Source organism: Eimeria acervulina, genomic scaffold (genome assembly GCF_000499425.1).
Source record: "Eimeria acervulina Houghton genomic scaffold, Eah_scaff615, whole genome shotgun sequence".
In the NCBI taxonomy this organism is placed as follows: Eukaryota; Apicomplexa; class Conoidasida; order Eucoccidiorida; family Eimeriidae; genus Eimeria; species Eimeria acervulina.
The window spans coordinates 2,564-13,972 of NW_013549689.1; the positions used below are offsets into that span (position 1 = coordinate 2,564).

Here is an 11,409-nt window from a genome sequence, read left to right on the forward strand (position 1 = left end):
ATATATATATATATATATTCAATTACATATGGAGGCTCTGCATACCGCGCTCAACAGTGTCCTTAAGGCACTCGGTGCGGGGGAGGACTTCTTCAGGGAGGTTTTTATATTTTTCTTCGAATTTCGCGTTGCGCTTGTCGTCAGCCTCTAGAGGTGGAGGAGGGACAGCATATGAGCGACGCCACACCTTCACCTGAGCAAACAAATAAAACAAACAAAACAAAGAAAGCAGTCTAAGAAGAAGAACATACACAAACTAATCCACAAAGGACATACAAATTAAAACAAAACAAAAAGAATTGAGAAAAGACAAACAAATAAACAAAAAAAATAGCTAATATAAGCAACAGCGATAATACAAAACCTGTCTCTTTAACAGTCTGCTAAAGCACTGCCTTCTGACGCATCCGTCGAATTAATTAATGTATTGTCTGCCTGTTCTATAGTTTGTTGGTTGAGTTAGCCCTTTCTTTCTTTCTCACCTGATCTTCTCCGTGCTTAGCTGCAGTCTCTGCTTTGTTTAAGCCCTGAAGAGCACCATAGTGGCGTTCATTGAGCCTGAAGGAGACACAAAGGAGACAGGAGGAGACAGATGATGCTTCTTTTGCTTTTGCTTGCTTGTCTTGTCGAGGGTTTAGGGTTTAGAAAACCCTAAACCCTTAAAATATAAATACAACCCAAACACAACACACCTTATCTCATGCATGCAAAACTAGAAGGAGACAGTCCCCGGCACCAACCAACTAACAGATACACACAAGTTCTATGCTGCTGCTTCTGCTGCTCACCTCCAGGTGTTCTTGATGGGCAGGTAGCACTGATTCGAGTGCATCAAGACCGTCCAGCATGTCTCGACAGCCCTGCAACAAGCCACACACCCTAAACTCCAAACCCTAAACCCTAAACCCTAAACCCTAAGCACTAATTGGGGTGTCACGCTGCCAGTCGAGGGTACGGCGCTCACCTCTTCAGAACGCTGGTGTAGGCGACGTCAAATTTAAGCCCCTTTTCACGGATCATATCCCCCGCCTCTCTGCAGTTCCACAAACCCTAAACCCTAAACCCTAAACCCTAACCGTCGAAGCCTTTAGGGTCAATCACTATTCCGACACCCTAAACCCACGGGATTGCACCCTCGACTAAACCCTTAACTAAACCATTTTACGCTTAAACCTTAACAAAGCCCTAAACCCTAAACCATAAACTCCACTCTTTTAAGCTGTAACCCTAAGGACCCGCAGATCTCTCTCGAAACCCTAAACCCCCGCAACCGCTCACCGTGCCTCCTTCAAGCCATTCTCTGACAAGGGGACGTCAGTCCAGCCAGTGAAGCGGTTTTCCTTGTTCCAGGAGGACTCGCCTGAAGACAAACCCTAAACCGCAAACCCTAAACCCTCAACGCCAGGTAGGCGTCCGGTTTGTGTGTGTGTGTGTGTGCACCTGCTGAGGCGGGTGCAAACAGGACATCTTTAAAGCACAGCGACAAACAGTAAACACTAGACAATAAACCCTAGGATGAAGGGTTTATGGGCACGAAAAGACAATAAACCCCAAACCCTAAACCCTAGCAAGGAAATATCAGTCTACACTGAAGGAGACTGCCCCTACAGAGGCAAAAGCGAGACGTGGATAGAGAGTGCATCTTCCGTTATCCTCATTATTGAAACCCTAAACCTAAACCTTAACCAAAACCCGTAAACGAAACCCTAAACCCTAAACCCTAAACCCTAAACCTAGACGCAGCAAATGCGTGCAGCACACACCGTGGCGAACGAGGACAAGATAGCGCGGCGACATCTTCTTGAATTGCCTTGAGAGATAATTCAAGAGAAAATGTCTTCAAAAGTAAAAACAAATATTCAAAAAAAATGATGGAAACCCTATACCCTAAACCCTCAACGCACCCCAACATGCAAACCCCAGCGGGGCAAGATTCACCCACTAAAGCCCCGATCCCCATCCCCATAACCCCCCTAAACCCTAAACCCTGAACCCTAAACCCTTAAACCCTAAGCCCTAATCATTTAATGATAGAAATCTTATTCTAATGGACCGGTAACTCGAAAGTTTAATGAGCTGCACCCTAAACCCTAAACTCCCCCGTCGTGCAAATGAAACTTCTGCACCGGGGGATGTATGGAATGTAACAGTCTAAACCCTAAACCCTAAACCCTAAACCCTAACACTCTACCAAATAAGTTGTGTTTGATAGGCGGTATTCGCCAATGAGCCGTAATTGCAAGGAAGAGAATCCTTCGTCTCAGTTAAGACTTATCCTAGTTCCAGTTATGTATTGCAGCCTTCCTTAAATTGGGAAGTTTGCTGCTACTTGGATGAACGCTGATTACTGAGGATCAAGTGTGCTTACAACCATTGTTCGAAATGCTGGTGCATGCAATATAAAAGGGTCTTCCGACGGGAGATCCCCACTCCCATATGACGCGTACTTCAAAGACGGAACATGTACACATGTACACAATAAATGTATACTGTGGATATCTTTTGCTTTCTGAAATATATAAACAGAAAGACGAGGTGTAATCGAGCTGCGAATGCGCAGCTTAGTTCACCCAGAATCTAACAGCAGCCTATCGGCTTTTACGTACTACTCACAATCAATGAGCACGCAGAGTGTATATATATATATATATATATATATTCATGCTACTGCATTCGCCGTGAATGCACAGCAACCACAAGGGCCGAAACAGTAAGCAAAACCACATAATGCATACATTTGCATTCTACGAAGGAAAAGCATGCAACGCCTTGGCGGCTGCAGAGCACAAGCCACGGATGCGCTCGCAGCTGCGTATCTTTAGGCCTGATAAACGGTAATATATTGTTGTACTGCAATCATGCAGTCTTCCCTTTCGGATATCCCACTTCTTAACCAAAAACAGAGAATACAGCTGGCGGTGCCGTTGCCTGCACGGCGTGCCAGTTGCCCCGTAATGATTAAAAGAACCTCGGAAGAAAGCGCATGCACTTGAATGCGCTTTTCATCATTGATGCCCACCACTAAGTTGCGGTTGGATTCCCTCGGAAAACAAAGACGCCGTCAAAAGCCTTTGTGGACTCAGCTTTTGGCAAGCAAACATAAAAAGGTTATTCACCATCGCCGGTTGCCGTTCCCTTTGCCGCCCCACAGACTCCATCCTGAAGCCTCCTCTGTCTGCTGTGTCACGTCAGCAGGTGGAGAGGCTCCCTGGCTCTCTTGGGGTTGCTGCATGCCGCCTCCCCCAAGTGTAAAGGGCCCCCACGTGGCGCTAGAGGGAGGAGGTGGGTGAGGAGGTAGAACTCTAGGCCATCCATCCACCTCTTCTTGCGGCTGCTGAGCTCCCGCAGGCCCATAAGGCCCTGAAGTTGGAAATGCTCCAGCAGCATGAGGCCTTCGAGGACCTTGGTCCCCCGCCTGTGGCGTACCGTGCGGGGGAAATAATCCTTGTGTGCCCCCACCCTCAGAAGTCCTAAGGAATCCCACAGTACCAATGCGACTGGAAGGTGGTTTCGGCAGCGGACCTCGAGAGGGTTGTTGGGGAGGTGTAAAACCACGCTGTGGAGTGTGCGAAGGGAAACCCGGGAAGTTCGGCTGAGGGAATCCGCTAGGCGCCCCGTGAGTAGAATGAGAAAACGGATGGCGTGGAGGAAAGGCTCCACGATGGTGTGGTTGGGTGGAGGCCCCCTGCGAGTTGAGTCCCACTATGCCGTCACCGGAATGTCCTGATACTGCGCCAACCAGTCCAAGAGTACTCTGGTGACGAGGCACAGTCAGTGTACTATGGGGAGGCTCAGAGCTCCCCGCACCGGTATAAGCATAAGAGGGTTGGCTAGGGCCATTAGAGCCGAAGGGGGATTGCCCCCAAACACCCCTCGCAACGGTTAAAATACGCGCCATCTGCTCGGATAGCCGCTCCTCCAGCTGCTCATCCACCTGCTCCTCCGTCTCTGAAGAGTCGTCCGGTGTGAGCGGGGATGCGTCTGCTGGTGGTAAAACAGGCACTGGAGCAGAAGCGGAGGGCAAAGACTGCTGGTGCGGCCTGCCTTGACTCGGCTGCTGCACCCTTGGAGCGGAGTCAGGAGGGAACTGATGCCCGCCCTCAGGGTGAGAAGCAGGATCCTCTTGTTCCCGGTTTTTCCTACGAAGCCGTGGTGGTACGGGCGCGCGACGGGAGCGCGTATTGGGCGACTTTGTCGGTAAGCTTGGCTGGTCAGGGCCTCCAAGAAGCCAGGAAGGCTGCGCCGGTGCACTAGCTCTTCCCGTGGGCTGTTGCGACACAGATTGCGGGCCGGTGCTCCAAGCAGCACTGCTCGTGGGGAAGTGTTGGGCTGGATGATGGGCTTGATGCTGCTGGTTTTTTTTTTTTTTGCGCCTGGGACGCCCATGATGTGGCCCCAGTGTAACTTCCGGTGGCGGCGGATCTAGCCCCTTTGCAACGCTGACAGCACTAAAAAAACTCCTTCCGAGCCTTCCGAAACGTGCTGTAAGCTTTTTCATTTCTTCTTTCAATGACAGGCGGCAAAATACAGAGTCATAATCGTCATAGGGTTCATAAACCTCGTAGAAACCAAGAAACTCTTGCATCATGCCCATCCACTCACGTAGCCAGCAGTCCCCTTTGAGTCTTGATTTTCCAGCTTGCCGCGCGTACCCGACAAGTTTGAGGGCCTTTTTGCTCACGCTTTCGGGAACCGGATCTCCCGTTCCTACCCAGAAAAGCAGCTCTGATAGAGTTCTTCTAGCCTGTGCAACTCTAAAGAGAGAGAGGGTTGCCTCGACATCCAGATCTTCAGATGTCCTGTCCGGTGGTGAAGTTCTAAGTAGTTCTAACATCGTCATTAATGGATTTATTTGTTGCGCAACATCACTACGCAGAACTTCTTCACTTAGTTGCTGCAGAAACGTTGTCATAATATCGCAAACGAAATTAATTGTCGCCTGCCGCTCGGTCTCTACTACTTCAGTTGAATAAAACGCAAACACAAGCAGTTCTTGCGAGGCGACCGTAAGCAGCAGCACAAGCACAAGTGCCTGTCTGTCAGTGGGAAAAGCCTGTACCGTTTGCGCCCCAAGAACCATAAGATGCTGCAATTCCTGTAGTGTCTCGACAGCCTTGGACTCTCCCGTTCCTAATGAAGGCTCCACTTCCTCCCATGGCACCCCACCCCAAGCCCCCCCTTCACCTTCGTCCTCCCCGTCTCCAGTGCAAATGTCCTTCTGCTGCCAACCTGAGTCCGAGAGAGCCCTTTTATTCAGAGAGCCAGACAATCTCGGAAACAATGACTTTCGTGCGCATTGCAACACAACAAAGGCCACTGATAAACACACAACCGCCACCAATCCAGCGGTAGCAGCCAACCGCTGAGATGCTTGTCGTTGTTTCTTCCCTCTTCCAGTTACCAACGACTCGAAGCCTCCCCAAAAGTGCCCCAAGGAGGGCGAGTCCGAATCCTGAGGCACGACAGCTGACACTGCATCCCCATTCTTTGAAGGTCCATTGGGCATGTCTGGTGCGCGAGTTACCCCTGCTGATGCTGCTGCTGCTGATGCTGCAGCAAAGACTGTTGAATACACTAGCAAGGTGAGCAACCCGAATATCACCGTGTGGGATGCGCAGCAGTGGGCGGCCCCCATTGGCAGGCGCTGGATACTGCAAGCTCTCAAGGTTTCGGCTGCTACTGGGCCTGGGCAATACGGGTTTTTTTTCCCCGTCAGTGGATGCTTGCAAATGCGTGCTCTCCAGCGCAAACAGCTGGGCGCCGCTCACTGGTGAAAAAGATGCACGCACCGTCACGACCTTGCACTCAAGCACGCTGCTTACAAACCCAACAAGCAAGCGTATCCGGAGTCGCTACAAATTCATCTTGGAGATACCGGGATTGTCTGCAACTAGCTGTCACACGCAATGCCCTACCGGTTTCACTTACCGGCGGTGAGGACTACCGGCAGGAAGGAAAACGTATTGCCCCACTTTAGGCATTTGTGATATACTGCATATTCAGTGGTTAGTTCGAAACGGGAGGACCCGGAGGCAGAAGGGCGAGTCAGGTTTCCACCTGAAACCAGCGGAAATACCAGAGCCAATCGAGGCCGGGAGGCCTGGTTGCATGTAACTGGAAGGTGGGCCAGCAGCGAAGGATATAAAACTACAAAAAATCCATTAAAAAACGCAAATTAACATATTTGCCCATTCACGTCCCCACCAGAAAGGAGAAGATCGGGCCGGGACTTCTCTCCCGGCTTCACTCAACGGTGGAAAATGCAGCCCACATATACAAGATGTAAATAGAAAGCATTGAAATGCATTGCTTTCCACACAAATAAGTGGGTATACTGCTAAGTAGGCGAGTGGGACAACACTCATATCCAGAATGGATTCCAGGGTAGACTGCGGGTTGCAAGTCACTGGGACAGAACGGATGAGAACTTCCTGGGAGCAGTATGAGACTGGCATGGCAGTGTTGCCATACCAGTCTCATCCTTGTCAGCTGACAGAATTAGAATAGTTTTTTATCGTCCTTACATGCTTGAAGTCAGTTTTTTTTGTCTCAGCAGCTTGCAATGCAAATGCCTCGTATTGAAGGATGAAATGGATCTCTTCTTTCGAATGGGGCGCACACCGCAGGAATTGTGGTGGAACGCTTCCAAGTGTTAACAATCTCTTAGCGAGCAATCGAGCGCACCAAATTAAAAAATATGTTTTAATATGTTCTGAATGGTGCTTCCTTAGACTTCCATCGGGTGCAAACACCGTTTAGGGGAACAAGAACCACCAGGTGTACTGTTGATCATACGCTTCGGGCAGTCGGGAACACCTAGAACGGTGCGTCCTCCCCCTGCAACGTTGAATAGAAACGTTAGGCAAAGCCATCCAATAATCTGTATTAATAACAATGAATGGGCTATGCAGCTCAGTTCTAAAATGCACGGGGAGCACGGACTGTTCTCCCCCGCGCACCCGAGCTAACACTGGAATGAGCACCTGCGATCTAGTTCTAGGACCATTGTGAGCTGCAACCAAGCCAAAATATTCAAAGTGACAGTTTATTAACGGCGCCTCACAGCATCTCCAGCCCCCTGACATTCTGGGCGCAACGCTCGAAGACCCTGGGGCTCGGGGAGAGCAGGCCGCGTGGTGTTGAATCGCAGCTCACCTCGTTGCAGTGAATTGTGGAAGGCTTTTTCACATGCTACCACTTCCAAATCACCTTTTGCTGTCTTCATTAGCACTGGAGACAGTCGTTATGCTTTTGCTCGAGTGCCGGCTGCTAAGGCCAAGAAAGTGTTAATAAGCTACGGCCACTCTGTTTTGGCCGTAATTCCTGTTGCGGCTGCATTGTTGCGGCTAATTGCGGCTAAGGCCAGACAAATTTCGATGGTCTTAATGGGAGAGGTGGAACGGCCCGGCGTTGCAGCTTCACTATTGGACTGGATGCAGAATAAGGCTGCCAGTGGAGTACCTCGTTAAATACGCAGATCAGTGTGCTCAGAAAAGTGCCGTTGGGACAGACATACGTGCACAGGTTTGGTGTGGAGCCGATTAAAAAATTTGGGCCGCGAATTTGACTTACTGGAGTGCCTCGCGGAGTGGACCTAAGCAAAATACATGAACAAACTTCCCAGGATGCGTGCATGACCCCGAACTTTGCAAGTGGCACCAGATCAAGCAGTGGCTTTCTCGGAAAAGTCCTCCTGCATTTCAACGCCGTACATATACTGCGCGCTGTACAAGAGCAAGCCGCTTGCGTGCAACAGGAAAACGCCTACTGCACGCTTCTACACTTACATCTGCTGGGGCCTGTTGCATGGCCTTAAACAGCGAACGCTTCCGCATGCATTTTGCATTCACACCGGTAGCGCCTCTCTTGCGAAATCGAACGTTCCAGGGAGGATGCTGATGCAACTCTAGACAGTGGCAGGAGGGTAGAACAACACAACTCTGGGGCATGGTCATCATTAGAGGGGTGGCAACTACATTAGGAGCAGTAACAGTCTAATACAATGCTACTCACGCTTTGTCATGGGTGGACACTTTTTAAAGGGAGATGTTATGTAATATGTAGATTGGTGGGCAGTCAAATTAGCAGGATTAGGATACCTTCTTTTTCCTGATGCAATGAGTTGTAAAACATGAAGCATTAGTCAGCAGCACCATGAGCAGCCATTTTATTTTTCTCGCCTTAATAACCAAGAGGGGCTTTAGAATTTTGGATGGTGGAGTTGGTGATGCATTTGCTGGACTGCTAGACCCTTTTACTGTTACTGCGTGCAATGGACGACCGTAACAACTGCAGGAAGCATGCATAGTTGCAGCAAATAACTGCATTCGTTTACACCTCGAGCAATTGAAAGCTGGATCCGAAAAGCACAATGAAAGCAAGAGAAGACCCAACGGAAGACCAAACCTCTGCATGTTCACCGGGTGCAAGTGGCATGCATGTTGCACAAACATAGGAAATAAATACAGAATCTGCTAACACTGCGGACTAGGCGCCTTCTTCGGCCTCAGCAGTGGGGCCGACAAAGGGGCTGTTCATCGCGCCAAAGCCAATTTGGAGAACGAAGTATAAGCAAACGACACAGCCTAACTGAGAATCGGTGCATTGCTCTCTGATATAACTTTTCCTACTTCGCCAGGCGTGCGTGCGGCGTGCTGCGTGCTTGCGGTTGGAAAAATGTTATATATATCTATATATATATATATATGCCAAGCTAAATCGTGCATGCCTTCCTTCCAGCTGAGGTGTAACACCAAGAGAGATGCGTTTCCTCGACCCTTTTCCGAAAAGCCGACCTTGTGTGTTTCTTTGTGCAGCTGCCCGGAGTTAACCTTCAGTTTTTGCTACACGAACAGGTGTTGCTGGTGCTGTTTTTCTCCAGTGTGCAGCTTTCGCAACAATGCAAACTGCTGTTGTTGTTGTTGCATAGCCTCCAGCTCCTACTGCAGCACTGCTGCGGGTTTTGGTGTGCTGTAGTGTAATTTATTTATTTATCATCTTCGCTGGCGTCCGGTTACTGTTAACACTACATCATTCTTCAAGCATAACGCAGGAGATGGGCCAGGGCCATCAATTTACCTCGTTCTAACAATAAGCCTTAGCTCTCAGCTCCTTGCCCTCATTCGCAGTAGCAGCGTCCGATCCGCATGCTTTTTCTGGTGCAAGCTGACTCTTCCCTGCAGCGTGGACGCAGCCAATGAAGAAGTTCTGAGCACTGCAAAACTCCAACCGGATGGCATTTGGACGTATCGCGGAGCCACAAACAGCTTAGACTGGAGCAGGCACGGTATCAGGTGTATATGCAGCTTTAATATCTTCCTTTCTACAGTAGGCTGACCTCCGCCGGTTCCTGCTGCGAAGAATGATGCTCATTGTAGGCTTATTCTCCTGTTGCAGAAAGACCCAAAAGCGATTTTTCCTGACTGCACCATCTCCTTCAGAAACAGCCTAATAAAACTACCATTCGTGATAGCCTCCATGGTCGTATGCTGCGCTGTGGCCCCATCCCAGGCAATTTATGTTTTCACACGCCATTATGAATATCGCTGTTAATAATACTGGAAAACAAGAACCTGCTACAGGGTACAGTGTCTTGGCTCGACCGCTTCATCTAGTATGCTCTAAAAAGCAGACAACAAGCAGGGATCACGTTCAGCGGCACCAGCACCAGCAACAGCAAGGACAAGAGCAGCGGCAACAGTAGTAAAGCAGTGCGTACTTGCTGACGCACGACACTTTCCTTTCCGTGCACGTCAATGACAAAAGCAAGAACCGCAGTGGCTGCTGCTTCACCACGACTCGATGATCTTCTGCGGAGTTTCACCTGACCCGATACAGCTAGGTTGCTGCGGTGTACGGAAAACTTCGGTATGCTGAGCTTTGCGTGCAAGAAACATAGCTGGCCAGTTGCTGCGCTCCGTCCCCCCATGGTGCTGCCACTGCTACTAGTGTCTCTGGAGTTGTTTCACGTGCCTTAAAGGTTATGGGCTGTTCCTTGTATGCGGGCCATATACACATCTCGCTCCCAGATACAGGGAAAGTTTTGAGTTTGTTGTAAGCGCAGGAAATTATGTGGCGGCAGAAAGATGTGCGCAACCACGCCAGCTGGAAAGCCCGCTCCAGCGCATAAGCTGTATACCGTTTGTAAATAACTGATAGTGTATTCCTGTTGCAGCTGCTACCCGCAGAAGTAGCAGCAGGTCCATCAACAAATACAGCAACAGCAGCAACGGCGGCAGCTGCAGTTGCGGTGTTAGACACACTTATAGGCGAACACGTGGCTGCCTCTCTCTACCCCTCTGTAAAACTCCTACAGCTGAGCAGCAGGACCTGGTGCTTGCCTACTGATAACTAGACTGGACGCTCTATGTGGGTTAGTCTCTCCCTAGCATTGCACCAGGTGAGCGTTGGTCTCCTCGGACCGTGAATTAGCATGCACCGTAGCGTCTGGCTGCTTTCGGTCCTAGGCAAGCGCCGCCCCTTTCCTTTCTTCCCCTCCGTTCATATAATAACAAAAAAAATTGTTTACTCCGCGACATGGGCGGTGAGCACCAAAAACCATTCCCCAAACCCAGAAAGCATTCAGTCAGTGAAAGCGTAGAATATCTGCAGGCTTTCTTAAAGCTGCCCAATCACAGCCTACTGCCTGAATGTACCTTTCGTTGAGGCAATGTTGTAGGCCTCCACGGTAGATGGAAGTGCTAATCTGCATCCTACTCCATCTTACTTCTACGCACTCCTGTGAGTTTTGCTACCTGCCACACACGAAAGAAGAGAAAATCCCCAGTTGTACTTGCACTGCAGACGTGCCGCAGGATATAACAGTCGACAGGCGGCGACACGCACCCCTCAAAGCCACGGGGAATATTAAAAACAGCATTAGAAGCAAAAGCATAACAACTACAGGCGCGAAAACATACAAAAACACACCATACACACAGCTTCCTTCAAGAAACATTTGTACACGGTGGCCTATTGAGCGGCTTGACTGAAAGCTTGCCTTAGGTGCAGGGGAACGGAGGCCAGGTACGCACACACGCCTAAGTCACGTACGACGACAAAAGACAGGCTATTATTGTAATACAAACCCGGATTCGTTTCAAGTAAAGATAAATCGAGAGAGAAAAGACACACGCCACGTTCCGTCTCCAGATACATCTAGCTCGCCCTCTGCATGCACGACATGCGAGACGAAACGTGCGTATTAAGCAGCTCTTGTGGAGCAGGTAAGCAAACCTGAATACACCTCTCATCAGCGAAGGCACCACCCAGCGGCGGTTGAAACTCCGCCAAAACAGATAAGGTAAAAAGAGGCGAAGCCACACAACAGCACTGCAGGAAGCCTCCGAGCGCCTTGGAACGAGATTGACAGAGCTCAACGATTGGCGAGTACAGTTGCAAGAGTCATCA

General features: G+C 49.7%; 2 protein-coding genes across 2 annotated transcripts in view; both read right to left on the bottom strand.

Moving 5' to 3' along the window:
- The window catches only part of EAH_00044500 (phosphoglycerate mutase 1, putative), a gene marked incomplete at both ends in the record, with an annotated part of 3,083 nt that extends 1,286 nt beyond the window's left edge, over positions 1-1,797 (bottom strand). The window contains 6 exons of the mRNA XM_013394845.1: positions 46-193; positions 483-558; positions 789-860; positions 965-1,033; positions 1,279-1,360; positions 1,764-1,797. Coding sequence (XP_013250299.1) covers positions 46-193; positions 483-558; positions 789-860; positions 965-1,033; positions 1,279-1,360; positions 1,764-1,797 — 481 coding nt within the window. The remainder of the gene's footprint in view (positions 1-45; positions 194-482; positions 559-788; positions 861-964; positions 1,034-1,278; positions 1,361-1,763) is intronic.
- Positions 1,798-3,112: 1,315 nt separating this feature from the next.
- Positions 3,113-5,635, bottom strand: EAH_00044510 (hypothetical protein; the record flags this gene model as incomplete). The annotated part of the gene is made up of 1 exon (XM_013394846.1): positions 3,113-5,635. One exon carries the CDS (start codon positions 5,633-5,635, stop codon positions 3,113-3,115), a length of 2,523 nt encoding a protein of 840 aa, XP_013250300.1.
- Between the last annotated feature and the right edge of the window lie 5,774 nt (positions 5,636-11,409).